The following is an 18,764-nucleotide window of genomic DNA, read 5'->3' as shown; positions in this document are numbered from 1 at the left end:
ACCAGGCACTTTACACCTATATTTCTAATCTTCAAGTAAGCCTGTGAGTTAGGCATTAGAGCCTCTATTTTTCAGATGGTACTTGGAGGTTATATGACTTGCCCAAGGTCACACCACTAACTCAGTGGCAGCTGGGATTCAAACCCAGGTCTGTCTGGCCATGTTCTGGTCACTGCCTCATGCTGCCTCTGACACCAGGGTACTGGTTAAATGAATTATGACAATTCATATGAAGGCATGTTAGAGAAGTATGCAAATGTTTTCCAGTCTATTTAATGATATGACATAAGGGTAAGTGAAATAAGCAAATTGTGTATAAAGTCATGATCTAAAATATGAAAAAAAAGTGAAACAGAAATGGATGAAGAATGAACAAATTCCAACAAAACGGTTTTTGTACTCACCCCTGGATTGAGAAATTATGAGTGACTCTGAGTCCCCTGCTCCCTGCCCCGTTGGTGGCAGAGCCATTCCCTTGGGTCACATGGCAGGCAAGTGACTGCTGGTTAGGCTGGTCCGCCTTGCTCTGCTTTTTTTTTTTTTCCCTCACCTTTCTCCATTTCCCCCAGACATAGATTAATCACAAGTTAATAGGAGCCGAAAGCTGAACAATACAGGAATCTTTTCAGGGTGGAATTTTCTGCCAGTTTTTCCTGGCTGCTCTGAGATTTCTATCAATGCTGCATCTGGTGGCTAAGTCAAATCTTTCAAAGGTAATCCACAATCATGGCTTGTGGAATTCGTCTATGACAATCCAATTGTGGAGGGGACATGGACAAGGTCTGACGCACAGGTGTTCACTTTCTCAAGGTTATTCCTTTATGAAGGAAGGAGGCTGCTTTGTGTGTGCTACAAAGCATTTATAAAGGGCAGGAAGTGTGGGGAATTTCACCAGCCACTTCTTCCTTCCCAGGGCACGCGGGTTCAACCTCTTTGAAGCAGCCTCTCCAGAGGCGCACAGAGCCGGGAGAGGCTGGGGCTAGCTGAGGAGGGTTTTCTATGGTTGGGGGTTGGGAAGACTTTGTTTCTCTAGGAAAGATGCTCAAGGCCTTCCTGGCAAGCTGTCTTGGAGGGGCTCTGCTGCAAGCTCTTGCAGAAGCCAGCGGGGAAAGGAGGCAAGGCTTCTGGGGATCCCACACTGTGTCTCTCAGGGAGCTGGGTGGAAGCTTCACTTTCAAAGACCACAAGAAAACTTTTACCCCCCACTGGGCTGACAAAAGGTGATAGACAGATTGGGAAACTAAGACAGAGGAGAAGTACACGTATCAGGACACTGACTCAGGCAGAGGTAGTTCTAAGGCCAGGACTGAGGGGTCTCAGACCTACCCAGAACCTGCAGCTTAACTGCCTTGGGATTAGGAGTCCTAGAGTCATCCCTCTGCTTTTCTTGGATCCCGAGAGAAGGCTCTAGAATGGGACAAAGGCTCACGGGAAGAGAGGAGTGACCTGTGTCCACATAGAGGAAGAGAGCTGTTCTCTGTGTCCCTGAGAGCAAAGCCAAGTGCAGCATGAGAGACGTGCAGTGAGACCAGAGGCTCTCAACCTCGGCCAATTCTGCCTCCCCCCACCCCACCCAGGAAACGTTTTGGTTGTTAGAACTTGGGGCTGGGGTATTGCTACTGGCATCTAGTGGGCAGAGGCCAGGGATACTGCTAAACATCCTGCAATGCACAGGATGGCTGTCCACAACAAAGAATTATCCAGCCTAAAATATCAGCAGTGGCGAAGCTGAGAAATCCTGAGTTAGACTACATAAAAATTCAGTGAGCGTCGGGGGCTCAGTCACTGGGGCCGTGTGCCAAGGGAAAGGGGTGAAATATTTTTTAAAAATAGGGTGACATCAGCTCAGGAGCAGAGCCACCCTAGAGGAATGGGCGATTTAAGATGAATTCAGCGATTCTTTTTCCTGAAGGTCTGCTCTGTGCCAGGCTCCGTGCAAGGCTGAGGCTGCAGAGACCCACAAGCTCGGGCTGTGACACAGCTCCCTGCAAGGAGATAGTCAAGCAGACATGGAGGAACCCGGCCTGGGGGGTTGGCTGCCAGGCGCTCTCGGGGTCCCCACGCTTAAGAAGCACTACTGCCTCCCAACCCCTGAAATGTGACACATATTAAAGACAGTAAAGCAAATAATCATCAATATTGAATGGGCTGAGATTAGCGATGGAGAAGAGGGAGTCCTTCCAGATTAATAATGCATCGAGGACTCCTTCAGAAGAGGGATAAATTATGCAGGGCACGGCTGCTTGGGTATGGAAAGAAAACAATAGCTCTTTAATTTGGGGGTTGGTTGGATCTCCGTGGCAGGGACTCTCCCTGCACTGGACCTCAGTGGCAGCCTAGCTTCCTGTCCCTGACATGGTCCTCCCTGGGCTTCCCCGCAGGGGTAGGGGTTCCTGGTGCTGCCCCTCACCCGTGGAACAGCCTGAGGCAGCTGCCCAGTCCCCCGACAGGCCATGTGGGACCCCTGTGTTTAGAGTCTTGGAGCTCTCACCCTGCCCTCCAGACCCAGCCCAGAAGCCACCTCCTCCAGGAAGCCTTCCCTGACCAGTGAAGCGGTTTCCTATGGTGCTTTCTGTACAGAGCCCTGGGTCACAGTTACTTGAGTACATGTTGGGACCCAGCAGGCAGCCGCATATATTTCATTGAATCTAAGATGCACTTTGCCCCACATTTTCAGATCTCTGATGGATGTGCTATGCAGTCAATGGTATGTCATGGCTCAGTTTTAGTAGTACATAAAATAAAGCAGTGCCTCACTACTGGTGTTGTTTTGTATTTGAAGAAATATGGTAGGAGGTCCTCAGTGTGGGTAGGTGCTCCAGACTCAAGTTCCTGAGGGCTGGACTCATGCTGAGGGACCCTTTCTTTCTTGTGTTCGGCCCTGCAGATTCTCAGTGTTTGTTGAATGAATGACTGAGCGAATGAATGCTTAAGTCATATATAGCCGTTCCATTGGCTCCAAGGCCCCCTCTTAATGGTCTCCTTCCCAACCCTCTGCCCTTGCAGGTAGCACTGCCCGAGCCACTTAGCTCCAGGAACTGAGGACTGAGGACAGATTCTGTCAAAGCCACAACACTTTCTAAGAGGCCTCTGCTTACACTGACCCGAGGATCTTGGGTGATGTGTGGAGAATCAAAAGCTCGAAATGAAGAGGGGCCGAGGCTAGGTCCTGGCTGTCCCAGAGACAAGGCTACAAAGCAGAGGTATCTCTGTCTGGCCTGCAAACAGAAGCAGCACCCACTGCCCAGGGCAGCTGGTCCTCCCCTGAGCTGTCCTGCAGGCCTGAGGGGAGAAGGGAGACTCCCCTCACCCTGCACCATCCTAATAAGAGGCGGCCACATAGAGAGCTGTGGAAGCATTTATCTGGGGCCTGACAGCCTCATTTGAAGCTTTAATCTGGGGCCCGACAGCCTCATTTATCACCAGAGGGCGGTGCCAGCTGGTGCAGGAAGCAGGCAGGGAGGGGAGCTGGGGGAGGTGGCCCAGGGCGGCTCTGGCGTCTCCACTTCCAGGAAGCAGGGCTGGGGCCGGCTTCGGCCCAGATGTCCCCAAGCCCCACTTTTTTTTTTTTTTTTAACTGAGCCTTTTATATTATTTATTTTGTTTAGTAGCACATGATAGAATTATACACAGATTATTTTTTAAAAATCAAATGTGGCTATTTCTATATACATTAAGCCCTCGGCATAATTTCTGCCTCTGAAGTGCTAATACAGTATTTAAAATTATACAAACATCCAGTAAACAGCATTTTAGTTTATGACACTCTGTTAATACAATAAATATACAAAACTTCCAAACTACTAAAAACATGCAACATTAGAGGGACAGATGGAGGGCATTTATATAGAACCATGACAGTCACCGTAATGGCAGCGCAATATCACTCGTTGACAAACTATACAGATATCCCTAGATAAATAATCCCAGTCCCAGATTAAAAACCACAAACACAGAGTGCAGGGAGAGGCTGGTCCCAAGCCAGGACCCTGCCGAGGGCCTGCCCTCTGTCCCTCCTGCTCCTCCACCCTAGCCACGGCCTGAGGGGACAGCCCTCTGCAGGCCCCAGGTCAGCCATACCGATTCTTAAGGTCCCTTCTAACACTGTCCCTCTGGGGCTCACGTCCCCTGCTTCTGCCTCGGTGGTCCTGTCTCTGGGCCCCTTGGGGCTGGGAAAGGGCTTGGTTAGATGCAGACTGTGTAGAGGCAAAAAGTTCTCCGCGACAACGCCCCCAGGGCCCGTGGCACCCTGAGCCCAGCCCCCCGCATTCCCACCCATCCCCACCCTGTTTCCCTGAGGGTCACCAAGTTCCCTCCTGCTCCTGTGTGTGGGGTCTCATGTTGGCCTACTTCTTTTCATCAGACTGGCCAGTGAAGGTGATTGCTGAGGTCCCAGCTCTTTCACTGCCTGCCTGGATGATCTGGCTGGAGGTGGGGTTTGTGCCCTGACAGCCCCCTCTCCACCAGGGCCCATCCCACCCCTGTCCCCTGCTCACCTGTCCCCAGCTCGTACCTGATGGTGTTGTCGGCATCACAGGGGCAGGGCAAGCTGCAGCCTGGGCCATGCAGGCCCTCGGGGCACAGCCGCTCCTGGCAGCGTGGGCCTTTGTAGCCAGGTTCACACTTGCAGGCACCGGTGGTGGGTGAACACTGACCCCCGTTGTGGCAGTCACAGCGCAGGGAGCACTGGAAGCCAAAGGTCCCGAAGGGGCATTCCTCTTGGCACCTGCGGGATAGCAGAGTAGGGTGAGGCTATGCCCCCTCACCTGCCCTTCCATATCCATCCAGCACGTACCGCCCCTGCCTCCAGGCCTGGGCCTGGTGTGCTGCACCTCCTCACAGCCTCCTCCCCTCTTTCCTCTCCTCCTCCAGGAAGTATGCCGTGGTTTAGTCACCCCAGTCCATTCCCTCCTCCATGCCAGTTCCCCTCAGTCTCCAGGACTGAGTTCATACTATCATATTTCATTGATTATAGGCCTTATGTGTGTTTTTTTTTCATTTTTTGATTGCAGTAAATAAGTATAACATAAATTTACCATTTTAATTATTTTTAAGGGTACAGTACAGTGGCATTAAGTACATTTATACTGTTGTGCACCCATCACCACCGTCCATCTCTAGAACCTTTTCATCTTCCCAAACTGAAACTTCTGTACCCACTAAACAACAAACCTTGTTTTAAAAATATATTCTAACATCTCTGAAACCAGTTAAGTCTTATAACTGATGGCATGTCATAGTTTAATTTTCAGTGTTTTTCATTCTTAGCAATATATAAACTAATGATGCATCTCACAATTGGTGGCATCTTAGATTTGATGAAATGGGGTAATTTTATTTCTACTCATTGTCTCTGTTTATTGAGTCTTTCTGACAGATGTACAGTCTCTCTTTGTCATACTGGGAGATGATCCTCTTCCACCAGTGTCGAGTTTCCTCATGAGTACAAGATGTATCCTCTCCATCAGACTGGAGAATCCCCCAAGACAGGGGCTATTTCCTCTTCCTTGGACGGGGGGGTTCCCTCAAGGCAGGGGCTGAGCCTCTTCCATCAGCCGGTGAGCCCCCCAAAGAAGAGGACCTGGCCCCCTTTGTGTCTTGCCTCTGCTGGGGCTTGGTACTTGGAACTCCCAGCATAATGATAATTGTTTGACTCATCAACTGACATCCATTGGTTGTGGGTCCTCTGTGGATGGGTGTAACCTCTGCTGCTGACTGCCTAGCTTCCTGGATGTGCCCAACACCCCTCACCCCAGCCCAGGGATATTTCCCAGGGGATGTAGATTCATCGTCACAGCAACAAATTAAGGGGTAAACCTGGGGGCATATGGGGTAAAAGAGATGGGCGACCCCTGCGTCCCAGAGACAGACAAACAGAAATGGCCTATGGACTCTGGGGTTTTGGATTATCCGCATCCCCACACTGCTTCAAAGGTGCAGAGAATGGGGAACTGACTTTACAGCTCTGACATCTGCTTCCTCATCACAAAATGGGAGGATAATAACTAAACCTCACCAGGTGTTTGAGGATTAAATGATGCAACGTGTATAAACACTTAGAAAGGTGCCCCATGCATGGTAAGGGCTTAGTAAGAAGTGTTAGTTCTTATTATTACTCTTGTTAATACTGTTTTCTATAGTTCTCCTAACAGAGCCCTTCTGGCATGAAAAAGCTCAAAGGGAAGAATTCCAAATGTTAACGCTGGAGTGGACTTGAGGAATTACAAGTCGTTTAATGATTATGTTTTCCCATTTTCAGGTTTTCTATATATCTTCTACAATAATCAGGGCAGAGGGGAACAATAAAAGATGTTTAAAAAAAATACAGCCTTAGCGTCTTTATTAACTCTTGGTGAGTCCTGAGTTGGAAGCAGTGTTTTCCACCACGCACCCAGATCGTCTTCCTACAAATCTTGCTGCATTTTAGTCAGTTTGAGGCCTCAGCAAGGGAAAGAACAGAAAAGAGAGGGAGGAAGAGGAAAGAGAGAAGGGGATATAGAGAGAAGGAATGGAGATGGAAGACAGGAAGGAGGAGAGAGTAGGATGGAGGAGGTGAGGAGGGAAACCAAGGCAGAAGGGGAGGACACAAGAGAGGTGAAGAGCTGTACAATTGCCATCTGGATTGCCAGCCCCTGTTCCACCTCAGAATGGATTTCCCCAGAAGTCACTCAGGTTGCCTCTCCTGGATGCCTCAGACACCAGGGGAAGAAACCCCAGCCTGGAGACACCTCCGGATTCCTCCTTTTCACTGGAACCTTCCTGCTCCCTCCCATCCAGCAGGACTGGGCAGAGCCCTGGAGAGTGAGCTCCCTTCTCTGAAGGGCACGTCCCTGCCCCATCATATTTACAAAGGGACTGACTCCACAGCCCCAGAAAAAGAATCTAGAAATGAAATATTGACAGCCTAATCCATTTACATAATCAGCCTCTTTTTTTTTTCTACCCACAAGTTAAACAACTTATTTATTTAGAGATCCAGCAACGACTGCTAATGAATTTTACACAAAGCACACTAATAATGGGGCCTGTGGAACAGAAGGGTAATCACAGCAGGAATTCGTTTTCTACTTAAACATCCTTCCTTTGCAACATATCAATCTAATGTGTCTGATATTGCCATTAACAACCAGATACATTGCTCAATTAAATTACAAAATGAGCTGCAAAACCCTCATTACGTTTCATGTTTAATTTGCACTGGATTCTGCCTATCCGGGGAGGCCTGAATTATTACACCCACTCAACTTTAATATGCTCGCAGTGATGTGGGGTGGGTTCCTGCGGCTGTCACCTACAAAATAAATGGAGGCAATTTTACAAAATATTAAACACCAGGCAGCCCGTTTAGGTGGGAAACCCAAATGCTACCAGGCCCTTCTAGGAATTCTTCTTCTGTAGATGGTTGACGAAGCTTGCCTGAAGACCCCGAGGCTTTTGGGGTTTCTCTCTGCCTCAGGATCATGGGCTGGGCCCCAACAAGAGGGACTAGGGGTATTTCTCCATTTGGTACATCTTGGCACCAATGAGGTTGGGTCCGCTGGTGCTGAGTCCAGTCAGCTGGAACCCTGGGCCCGCTTGTCTCCAACAATGAATGGGCTATATTCGCTCTCATGTGAAAGTGGCCGGAAACAAAGGGTCCTGTTCTGGTTCTGGGGTCTTCCGGCTCCTGTCCCTGCTGGCTCATCCCAAATGTTTATTTATCCAGGGAGATGGTGAGGATGGGAAGGTGGCTCAGTGCTTTACTCCTGCCTCCCTTCTCCCCCTAGAGATGCAGTCTCCAACAGAGGTCAGAGAGGGATGAATGCCCAGATGCCACACCCCGCATTCTGTGCCAGCGATGCTCACGGAGATGAATACTGGCTCACAAAGAGATCAGATCTGGCTTAAAAGACTTCAGGCCGGGGGTATGCAAGCCCAAAGCTAAAAACGGAAAATCTCTTTTCTGGACCACTGAGGACTTGGGGCTGACTCCAGTGAGAGCAGGAGGGGCGCAATTATGTTGGTCAGAGCCAGTAGGACTCATTGGATAATTCAGGCCTGCTTCCTGCTTCCTGCTGTTACCTGGGCAGGGGAAGCAGAGTAACAAAATCCAGGGCCAGAGGTGAAGCATGGATCCCACAGAAGCAGGCAAGGGTGTGGCAGCCTCCTCTCTACTGCCCCTCTCTCTGCTCAAAGAGACACACGTGGTTCAGAGTGACAGGGAGGAGACTCTCCCGGGTTCTCTGGACAAACGTCCTCCGCCAGCTCTGAATCCACTCACCGTCAGACACCTTGGCTGTCGTTTCTGCTCCTTCTAGAGCGCCTGCCCTATCATCGTGGAACCTTTCTTACCATGGCAAGTGCGCACGTCTGGCAGTCCCTCCATTATGTGTTTTGTGGGTTATCCACTAAGGCTGCAAGGCTGGTTTGATACCAGGACATTGGTGCCCTTGTTCAGTCTGCTCTCAGGCCACAGGCCTGCAGAGGATGCAAACTGACGTCAGTGTCCTTTTGGCAGAACTCACGTCAGGAATAAAAATCCACTTCTAAAAGCAGTTGTGCAAAATGTGTGAACTGAGTTTGCATGCTCAGCTTCCTTGGCTTATCGGTGCCACTGCCTCTCTCCAGGAGGGCAGCAAGTAGGGAGTGGTGGTAGGTGCCCACCCCCTTCCCCAGGTGAGTCAATGCAAGTTCAGGGCTTGGGTCACTGGGCTGGGGGGAGGTGGGTACCCTCAGCAGGCTGAGGGCCAGGAAGGATGGGTTGGCAGAAGGACTCAGAATGCTTTCTGAGAAAGGAACAGGAAAGCTGGCAGAAGAAGGCCATGGACCGGTAACCCTGAGCTGTTCTCTTCAAGGCTGCTGTGAAAGTGAGTATTATGAACAGCAAGGACGAGAGTTAACAGCTCTCTTACCTGTCCCCCATGTATCCGGCTGTGCAGTGGCACTGCCCAGTCACGTGGTCACACTGCCCTCCGTGGTGGCAAGGACAGTCCTGGCTGCAATTCTGGCCGAATGTCCCTGGTGGGCAGGGCTGGGCACACACTGCTCCCTGAAACACAGGAGGGAAGACATGCAGAGGCGGTGCTGCTGAGATGCAATCCTGAGGCCACCTTCTTCTAGAAGTAGCACAGTTGCTACAGCCCAAGGGACCACCCCATTCCCTCAGTGGGACCTTCTCCCCAATCACAGAAGCATAGAAAGCTGGACACCATGGCTTCAAAGCTAGAGATGGGCAGACTGAGGCCAACTGGCTCATCTAATTATTCAGCACACACTTATTGAGTGCCTGTTGTATACCAGGTCCTGTGTTAGACACTAGGGATTTGAAAATATGAGTAAGACTCAATTTCTCTCCTCCCAGTCTACTGGGGAGAGAGACAAGAAAACAGGTAACTAGGGCACGGTGCTAGGGGCCCTCACACCGGTACACAATAAAGTGCTGAGGAAAAACAAAGCAGAGGTGTGATTAAACATGGTGGTCTGGAAACACACATTTATCTCTACTTCTTTGCCAAACCCAGCTAACAGGAGAGTAAAGGGGGGGAATGTATAGACCTACAAGGAGAAAAGGAAGGGGAGAGGGGACCGTAGAGGACAAGAGGTGTCACGTGGTGGAAGAGGGACCGGCAGATAGAAGAGCAGTAACTGCTGGGGGTTTCTGCTTTCTCAGCAATGCCAAGTGCCTGCAAAGCGAGCGTGGCAAGACAAACCTCAGAAAAGCTCAGGAATCAGAGACCCCAGGGGCCTCTGAAGGCCGAGGTGCAGGTGTGGGGAAATAGGGGGATGGTCTGAAAGTTTATAAAAGAGGGAATTAGACCTCAGATTTTTACCCCCATTTCAAATAGCCAAGTGACTTCCCAAGACTGGCAGTTTACTTTTAGGGAGGTTGATCCATATAGGCTTCAGACACAGGGAGTGGGGCAACAGAAATGCGGATCTTGTGAGATCTGCCTGCTGAACAGTCAGACCCTCTGCTCTCTTCCCCTGCTCAGCTCCTACGATGCTAGTGAAGAGACTCTACTCCCTCTGGCAGGGTTCTGGAGGATTCCTTTCCGGGGACACTGAGAGGAAAGGCCTATAAATAATGATATTTGAGAGTCCCATCAGTCAACAAGCCTGGCATCTCCCCCTGCCCCCTAGGCTTCCAACCAGCTTTTCCAAGGATCATGGTAAAACATGAACAGGAAGCCAGGGATCACCAGATATTTGAAATGAGGCTCTAGCAAGTTGGGAGATGGCGGTAAAGCACATTACGTAGAAATATGGAGGGAAATGCCAGAAGAAACACCTAAAAGATTTGAAGCTGGTACCTTTCAGGAGAGGGACTTGTGGCAGGTCTGGGGGGTGCAGAGGACTACTCTCCCCTCCCTCCAGTAGTAGCCTTGTGGTATTAGATACTGTGTATAATTTTTAAATTATACATGTGACTCAGATCTTTATCAGACAGAAATCTAAACTTACTCTTGTCTCCTGCTGCCCTTCCAGCCTCTCCCACACCAGAGACGGTCATTTTTCTTATGCAGATCAAGGATTCTCCCACAATTAATCAATTAGTTCAACACACAATTATTAAGCACCAATAATTGCCAACCCCGAGGAAGCTAGTTTAGGCAGGAAAATCCTGCTGACCGGGGTCATCTATCAATATCATCCAATTTACTTGTAGTGAATTAAGTGGGAGGCCTTTTCGCTCAGATGTCTCCTCTACACATAATAAGTCAGACAGTGTGGGGCTGAGGGGGGCAGGGACGGGGGACTGAGCAGCAGAGGCGGCAGCCCAGGGCGGTGGGATGAATGTGTATATGAGGAGAGGGGCAGGAAAAGCTGCTCAGACGAGGGCGTCCCTCTTCTTCCTGGAGGTGGTGGGGTTACCTGGGCTTGCCTTTCTCACTGTACCCCACAAGCTCCAGGGATTCTTGAGGGAAGAGATGAGTCTTTCTGGCCACCATCTGAGCCAGTCCTCTGCGGTCCTGGACAAGGACATTCTGACCCTGAAAAAACATTCTGAGCCATCCTGGGGGCTGTGCTTATACCTCCTCCCTCTCCATCACAGAGCACTGTGGGGTACCGTGTACCTACACACACACACACAGACGCCCCTATACACCGTCTACCCTGTTCGACTGCAGACTCCCTTTCTCTTCAGCGTTTCTGAGACATGACCAGGGCCCCCTAAAGAGGCCAATAGGAAAGTTTGCTTCCTTTCAACACTTCCTGGGGAAATCAAGCATCCTTGAGACTTTTTTTGGATAGAAGGGCGAGCACTTCTTTTAGCCCCCGCTCGGTATTCCCCAAATGCAGCACCCCAGGTCCCTGTAACCCTAAGCTCCTCCTCAGGCTCGAGCTCCGGGGGCCTGAAGGAATCTGTTACCTTGGAAGGACTGCTGCCTGGTGTGGTGGGAAGAACAGTGGACTCAAAATCAGGACTTGGGCTCAACCCCTAGTTCTACCTCCTCCCAGATGGCTGAGCGAGGACAAGTCACGTGATCGTTCTGAGCCTCGGTTTCCTCATCTAGAAAATGCGAGTGGTAACCCCCAGTCTCCCAGGTGGTTGTTAAGATTCAGTGGGATTAGAGATGTGAGGGAACCTTCATTAGTATTAGAGATGAGCAGGCCCTTCATTAATATTAGTTCAACCCACGCGGACACCCGACGTACAGGTGATGGGAGCCCAGTATCACCTGGGACAGAGAAGCGTCGGGGAGAACCACATAATTAATTGGTTACTGCTGGTTGGAAGAACAGCTTTTTGGGGAGAGGTAGGGGGAGAGGACAGGCAGGAAAGTATCAGCTTGAGAGGGCTGTGGTCTTATGGTTTCTTTCCTGCTACTATGAGCTGAATTGTGTCCCTCTAGATTCATATATCCTAACCCCTGGCAACTTACAGTGTGACTTGAGAGAGGCAATAAAGTTAAAATGAGGTCATTAGGGTGGGCCCTAATCCAATATGACCCATGTCCTCATTGGGAGAGGAGAGTAGGACACACACAGGTGCAGAGGGAAGGCCATGTGGAGATGCAGGGAGAAGACAGCCGTCTACAAGCCAGGGACTGAAGCCTCAGAAGGAACCAACCCTGCCAACACCTTGGTCTCAGACTTCTGGCCTCTAAAACTGTGAGAAAACAAGTTTCTGTTGTTTAAGCCACCCAGTCTGTGCTACTTTGTTATGACAGCCCTAACACACCTGCCCTAGGGTCACCTGAAAGCGTATCTCCAAGTGCAGTGGGATCTCAGGCTGTGTGGCATCTAGAAGGTTAGAGATGAGGTGAGGCAGTAGCCCTGCTCCTCTCGGGACTGGTTAGATCAAATGGTTTTGTCAAAATCTGGAAACCAGCTGCACTTAAAGGGGACCATGGCTAAATGGAGCATAAAAAAGGAGGGGGCCAAGATGGTGAAGGACTCGAGGTTATGCCAATGAGACAACGCAGCCTCTCCAAGCATCTAATGATCACTGCCGACCCAGGTGGGTGACATGGATGGGCATGGATGCCCTCAGTGGATAGTGCACAGTGGTTGGTGTGGGTGCTGTGGAAATGATCCCGGCCACAGGCCAGGGCTTGGGGCTCCATGAATAATCCTTCCCAAACCTGAGCTTCTGATTTTACAGCTTCAGCTCCAAACACCTCTCTTTGCTCCTTCATGATCACTGGTCCTATTTCCCAGCTCTTCAGGTATGTTGTTTCCTGTGTGTATATGTGTGTGTGTATGTGTGTGCACTCGCACGCACATGTGTGTGTCCAGCCTCTAGCATCAGACTGGGAACTCCTAAGGCAGGTGATCACATCTCCTACCTCCCATCCATCTGCAGTACCCATTCTCATCAAACTACTCACACCTGGTTGGCCTCCTTTGAAAGGTCTCAGAGCCCAGAAGAAGAGAGGAAACAAACCCCCAGGCTCTTTGCAGAGGCCCTCTGGGAATGGGCTCACCACAGCTGGGTGAGTGTCGTGTCCTGTGGGCATACACCAGAGTCCTGGTGGCCTGGGGTCTCTGAGGAGGGGCCTGAGGGGCCAGAGTTCCTGGCAGCTCCTCTCCAGCTCTGCATAAAGCCTCGGTTCTTTGGGGACCTGTTCGGTGTGAGTGAGCAATCGTACTCTTTAGATCTCGGACTGCGGCTGAAGCCACCTGGGGCCAGCAGGAAAGTGAGGCAATGGAAGATGATAAAGAGAGGGCCCTTCTGCCCTGAACCCACCCCCTGGCCCCAGCCTTCTCCCTGGGCGGAGCCTCCGGCCTGAGCCACAGCTTCATTACACTGTGACTCTGCACGCAAGAGGGGTGTTAATAATTCATACAAATCTGCAAGTTAAATGCTGTGTCAAAAATAGAAATGCAATTGTCTACAATAAAATTAAAAACATAAAGTCCCCAAATCCAAAGGCTTCTATTGACAGAGTTTCCTGTCATCTGGAAGAACAAACCTCTCACTGTACTGGGAGAAAAAAAAATCTCTTGTGTTGGTTTCCTCCCTTCCCCCTCTTCAATCACCAGCCACCATCAGTCTCTCCAGAGAGGACTTTACAGGTACAGGTCTGCCTGCGGCCTGTTCTCCCCCTACCTCATCCTGACCCGACCGCACTGCCCACTGTTGGGTCTCCGAGGACCCAGTCTGCAAGTGATGGAATTCCGGAAGCTGGCTGGAAATGAGGCGGCCTTTGCAGAGAGTGGTTCAGGGTGGGAGAAATGGGCAGGTGTGGGAGAGTCAGCAGCCCCTTTATCCTCCTCAGAAGAGACAGAGACAGACACGGAGAGCTGGGATTCAGGAGTCAGGAGACCCGGATTCCAGCTCCACCTCCCTCTTCACCAGCTGTGTGGCTTTGGCCAGCTCACTTAGCCTCTCTGGGCCTCAGCTTCCTCATCTGAGAAAGGAAGGTATTGACAGACCAGTGGTGTTCAAACCTCTTAAAGCTGGGAGGCCCTCTTTTTACGTGAAGTCTTACCTAGAACCTCTAGGTAGATTGAAATGGGGAAGTGGGGTGCATGGGAGCCAGAGCCCCAATTATTAGGCTACTCGTCCCCACCCTCACCTCCAAGAAACCCTAGGCTTCTGTGAAACACAGAAGCAAATCCTACAGTCTGCATTGATTGTTTCCAAACGCAGACTTGAATACAGGGTTGGCTGCCTCAGAATTATCTGGAGGAGATTATTAAATATAGAGATCCCCGGGCCCCAGAAGGTCTCTGGTGGAGCCTGGGAATCTGTATTAACCCCACCTCCACCCCCATGCACCGTGAGTCTGGTGCACAGCCAGGCTGGGACCGGGCTGAACCAGGTGATCCCCCAGGTCCCTTCCTACTCTAAAAAATTCTGGCAAATCTCTGCCTGCGTCAACAGGCCCTGCAGCCATCCCTCCTGCTGTCCCCTCCACCCCCCCGCCGGCCCACACCATGACCTCGTCGTTCACAGCCTCCTGAAAGATCCTGTTCCTGCTCAGCAGCCCTGTCCTTCCTGGCTTTGCAAAGCCTCAGGCCCCAGGGGAGGCAGCCAGCCGTGTCACTGAGCTCCCCCCGAAACGGGAAAGTCAGCCTCAGTGACTCACTGCTTCTGAGGGGCTTGGGACTGTGGAGGGTGGGGACACTGACAGGGGGAGCATACTGGCTAAAAGGAGGCTGTGGCTTCTCGGTGGCATCCAGGGACATGCAAAAAGCAACTGCAGAGCACTCCAGAGCTTGCAAGGCACATTGGATGTGCACTGCCTCATCTAAGCCTTCTGCCAACCATGCTGCTATGAAGGGCAGGGCTGTTTTTGTTTTTTTTTTTAACGTTTAATTTTTTTATTTTTTGGCCACACCGCGCGGCATGTGGGATCTTAGTTCCCTGACCAGGGATCGAACCCGCATCCCCTGCGTTGGAAGCATGAAGTCTTAACCACTGGACCACCAGGGAAGTCCCAGGGCTGACGGTTTTCATGCCAGCTTTGCAGACGGGGAAGCAGAGACTAGAATAGCCGAGGGCTTTTTTCAGGGTCAACATTGGATGTGAGGCCTGATGTGATGTGATAAATCTCATCCCCCTTTCCCACAATGGTGGTTCCCATACAAGAGACCTGGATTGGTTGAGGCTGCGTCAGAATCACCTGGAGCGCTTGTTAAAATACAGATTCTGGGGCCCACAGCATCAGAATATGCGTATGTGTGTGAGTACAGAGGTTGGAGGCTGGGAATCTGAAGTTCTATAAATGAAGGTGATCCATACCCTGCTCTCTCCCTTCCCCTGCACCACCCCAATCTTTACACCATGCCCTTTTCACCACATTTCAGAGCCCGTGGCAGCTCAAGTGAGTCCCTATGCTGAAAGACAGAGACAATTTATGAGAATAATTCAACTCCTTTGTACACGAGGGACCACAGGCTCAGAGAGGTTAAGTAACTTGCTTCAGGTCACACAGCACTTAGATGGGAGCCCTGGGATTCAAAGCTGTGTCCATGACACAACTGGCAGTGTCTAATGATGCCCATGACCATAAAGAGGAGGCAGGGTATTCAGGGTGGGAGAGGAATTTAGCCCTCCAGGGTGCATGTGAGGGATGCTCAGACCTCTTACAGAGCCCCACCCAGATCCTGCAGGTCCACCTACCATCCAGCCTGGGGGGCAGGCACACTCGCCAGTGATGTGGTGGCAGGTACCCCCATTCTGGCAGGGGCAGCGCAGCTCACAGTGAGCCCCGTGGCTCCCAGGTGGGCAGAGCTCCTCGCAGCTGCATGGGGAAGCAGAGGCGTTAGAGGCAGCTGCATGCAGATCAGGTCACAGGGCCCTAGCGCTGCCAGTCCCAAGGGTCCCGGGCTCCCTAGAAGTTAGTGAGTTCACAGTCAGTGTGAACTATACTAGACACAGGGCCAGGAGAGGGAAAACAGGGCTCAGATACAATGAACTGGAAGGTTGTGTGCTTGGGCCAGTACTTGTGGGATGACTTAAGTGCTTTCAGTGTAAAGAAGAGTGCTCTACCGGGAGGGAAAGCTGAGGAAGGCTTCCCTAAGAGGGAGACATTTCACTTGAGTCTTGGAGGTGAAGTTAATTTCACTGGGAGAAGGGGAGGAAGGGCATGCCAGGCAGAAGGAACAGCACAAGCAAAGGCCATGAGACGTAGCCATGACTCCAGTCTTCAAATTCTGCCTAAATTCAGAGAGAGGGAGAATCTGGGGCATGCCTCCACCCTCTTCCAGGCTTTCAGCTACCACAACAGGCTTCTATACAGGGACTATCACTGCTGAGATACAGGGAAAGATTTGCCTGGGGTCTTGGTCTTGGGCCTTAGCCCAATGTTTTGCCCCTGGAGCTGTGGCCAGACACTGGGGCAGGGGACACACAACATCCATCAAAGATGTATCTGCAGCCAGAGTCCTTGGGTGTCCCCTCAGGATCTAGGGCTGTTGGGGAGGCCACTGAGCCTTTGACAGGGTGGGGAGGAGAACTTCAATCTTGCCTCTGAAGGGGTCTCAACTAAGCAGCCTTGGAGGGCTCCTGTCCATGCAGCTTCCGTCTCCAGGGAACTGGAGTGAGGGGCTGCTTGGGGTCTGAGGGGAGAAGGTAAGGGAAGAGGAACAGGCGCAGTAAACTCCCCGAGTCTGTGCATGATATCTGCCCAGGGCCCTCACCCCCCTCTGCCTCAAATGGCCTGTAAGGGTCAACAACGGCATTTGGGTTACGATCAGAATTCCAAACTAAGGTCTGGGGCCCGGACCAGGAAGGGCCTCCTGGGAGGAGGTTAGCCAGCTCCTCTGGCCATGACAGCCTCCATCAAAATGTGTCCTCCCAGCTCGCACCAGTCACCCTGGGGCCTGGACAACAGGGATCTGAGGGTGTGGGCGAGGCCCGGGCATTCAGCCTCTGCAGGACTTGGGGTCGGAGCACAGGAGATTTTACAGCCAGGACTATCTTGACCCTCCAAGTGTTTCCCGATCCTGCTCTCCCAGCCGCCCCGGGCTTTACTCACTAGACGCCAGTATAGCCGGGCGAGCAGAGGCACTCGCCGGTGCGGGGATCGCAGCTGGTGCCGTGGTGGCACTGGCACGGCAGCTGGCAGCCCTTGCCGTGGGTGCCAGGCGCGCAGAGCTCCTCGCAGCGCCAGCCTCGGAAGCCGGCGGCACACACGCAGGCGCCGGTGATGGGGTTGCACAGGGCTCCGTTTTGGCACTGGCACCGGTTGCTGCAGTGGGGGCCCCAGTGGTCGCTGTCGCAGCCTGCAAGAGAGGAGCGGGTCAGGGCAGAGGGATCCCCGTGGACTCTCCTTGGGATGGGGGCTGGGAACAGCCTTCCCATCCCTGCATTGCTCTTCCCTGGATAGGAGGCGGCAAGGGGTTTCTGGATGGAAGCTTTGGCGCTTCACAGCTCCATCAGCTCCTTGCCAAGCCCCACTCCACCCCCAAATAATCATCCAAGCTCAGAAGCTTCTTTCCTCAACGCGTCTCCCAGTCGGGGTCATTCCATTCCAACCACGCCTCTCCAGAGCCCCCTCTCCGGTATTGAAACTCTGGAACCACAAGCCATTTTACCTTTGCTAAAACTTCTTGGTTGGCTCTCTCTTCCTCTCAGCCAGGCCCTTTCTCTTCCAGTGTGCCTCCCCTCTTCTCCGTGACCCTCCTCCCCTTCTTGGTGCCTCCCCAGCCCAGCCCTCATCTCTCTCTCTTTCCATCTCTTCCTGAAACATTAGTTCTTCTCACCTCTTGCATCTCACTCTCTGTGAACAAGTCTTCTAACGCCCTGCCCCTCCCTCGGCTCCATCTCCCTGTCACCACCTCCACCCGCATCTCTCTTTCATGCCGCGTCTCCCTAACAGTAATGCCTACACCTCCTGGTTCCTTCATCCTCAGTTCAATTTCATTACTTTCCAAGCAGCCAACTTCAGAAGGAGCAGGAAAAAAGAAATATTTTCCTGGGAGGTGACAGACAGCCTTGAAGATCTTTATATGTAATTAAATGTTTCAAAGAGTGATATCTGAGCCAGCTTTGCAGAAATTCACACTCTGCGGGGGCGGGGGGGGGGAGGGGCTGAATGGCAGTCCTCAGGTAGGTCACCCAGCCTGCTGCCACTTCCTAGTCTGACCCTCACTTGATGCATATAGGACACACAACAGCAAGACATCCTTCAACTATAGCCTCATTCACTCAAATCCTGGAGTAGAGGTGCATGTGGAGTTCAGGCAAGGACAAGCATAAATAGTGTACTAGGAGATGTTCCATGGAGAAAAAGACTGCTCCCAGCTAAGGAAGCAGGCAACATTTCCTGGAAGAGAAGGCATCTGCAGTGGGCTGTAAAAGATGTCTCCCTTGTCTGACAATCAGAGTGACTAACTGTCCCAGTTTCACCATTGAAAGTCCCTCATTCTGAGAAATCCCTCTGTGCTGGGCAAACTGGAATGGCTAGAGACCCTACTGCCTGAAGTCAGGGAGATGATTAGTTGACCTTTGTGCTCCAGTGACTGTAGGGTTTAGCCACTCAAAGAGGAAAGGGGGCAGGTGAGTGGGATTGGGGAAGGTGTCCCTGGGGCAGGCTCATTATGAGCAAAGAGACAGTGGTACTTGAGTGCTGGGTATGTACAAAAGCACAAGGTCCTAGTGAAGCCAGTGAGTACATGGAATCTTTGGAAACTAAAAGGTTGATGGAAGAATCACTCTACCAGCCCCACCAACCCTCCTGCATATACTTCCCACTTGCTGACCAGGGTCAATTGGTCAAAGTCATGGAAACTGTCCATTACTTTTAGTAGATGGAACCACACTAGGCCTGGAATCCCAATCACCCTATCTTGCATCATCCCTTCTTCATTGTGCCCCAAATATATACACA

At 51.5% G+C, this 18,764-nt stretch overlaps 1 protein-coding gene across 3 annotated transcripts in view; it reads right to left on the bottom strand.

The window, feature by feature from the left end:
* MEGF11 (multiple EGF like domains 11) overlaps positions 1-18,764 on the bottom strand; it is a 363,230-nt gene that overhangs the window by 60,964 nt on the left and 283,502 nt on the right. For all 3 annotated transcript variants that reach the window (XM_061182006.1, XM_061182004.1, XM_061182005.1), the window contains exons 6-9: positions 16,911-17,157; positions 15,554-15,674; positions 8,892-9,028; positions 4,514-4,726 (exon numbers count right to left, since the gene is read on the bottom strand). In XM_061182006.1, the coding sequence (XP_061037989.1) occupies positions 4,514-4,726; positions 8,892-9,028; positions 15,554-15,674; positions 16,911-17,157 (718 nt within the window). The remainder of the gene's footprint in view (positions 1-4,513; positions 4,727-8,891; positions 9,029-15,553; positions 15,675-16,910; positions 17,158-18,764) is intronic.

The sequence above is a fragment of the Eubalaena glacialis genome, chromosome 2, assembly GCF_028564815.1.
Source record: "Eubalaena glacialis isolate mEubGla1 chromosome 2, mEubGla1.1.hap2.+ XY, whole genome shotgun sequence".
NCBI classification, from domain to species: Eukaryota; Metazoa; Chordata; class Mammalia; order Artiodactyla; family Balaenidae; genus Eubalaena; species Eubalaena glacialis.
Note: the sequence above shows the minus strand (reverse complement) of the source record. Positions and strands in the feature narration are given on the sequence as shown.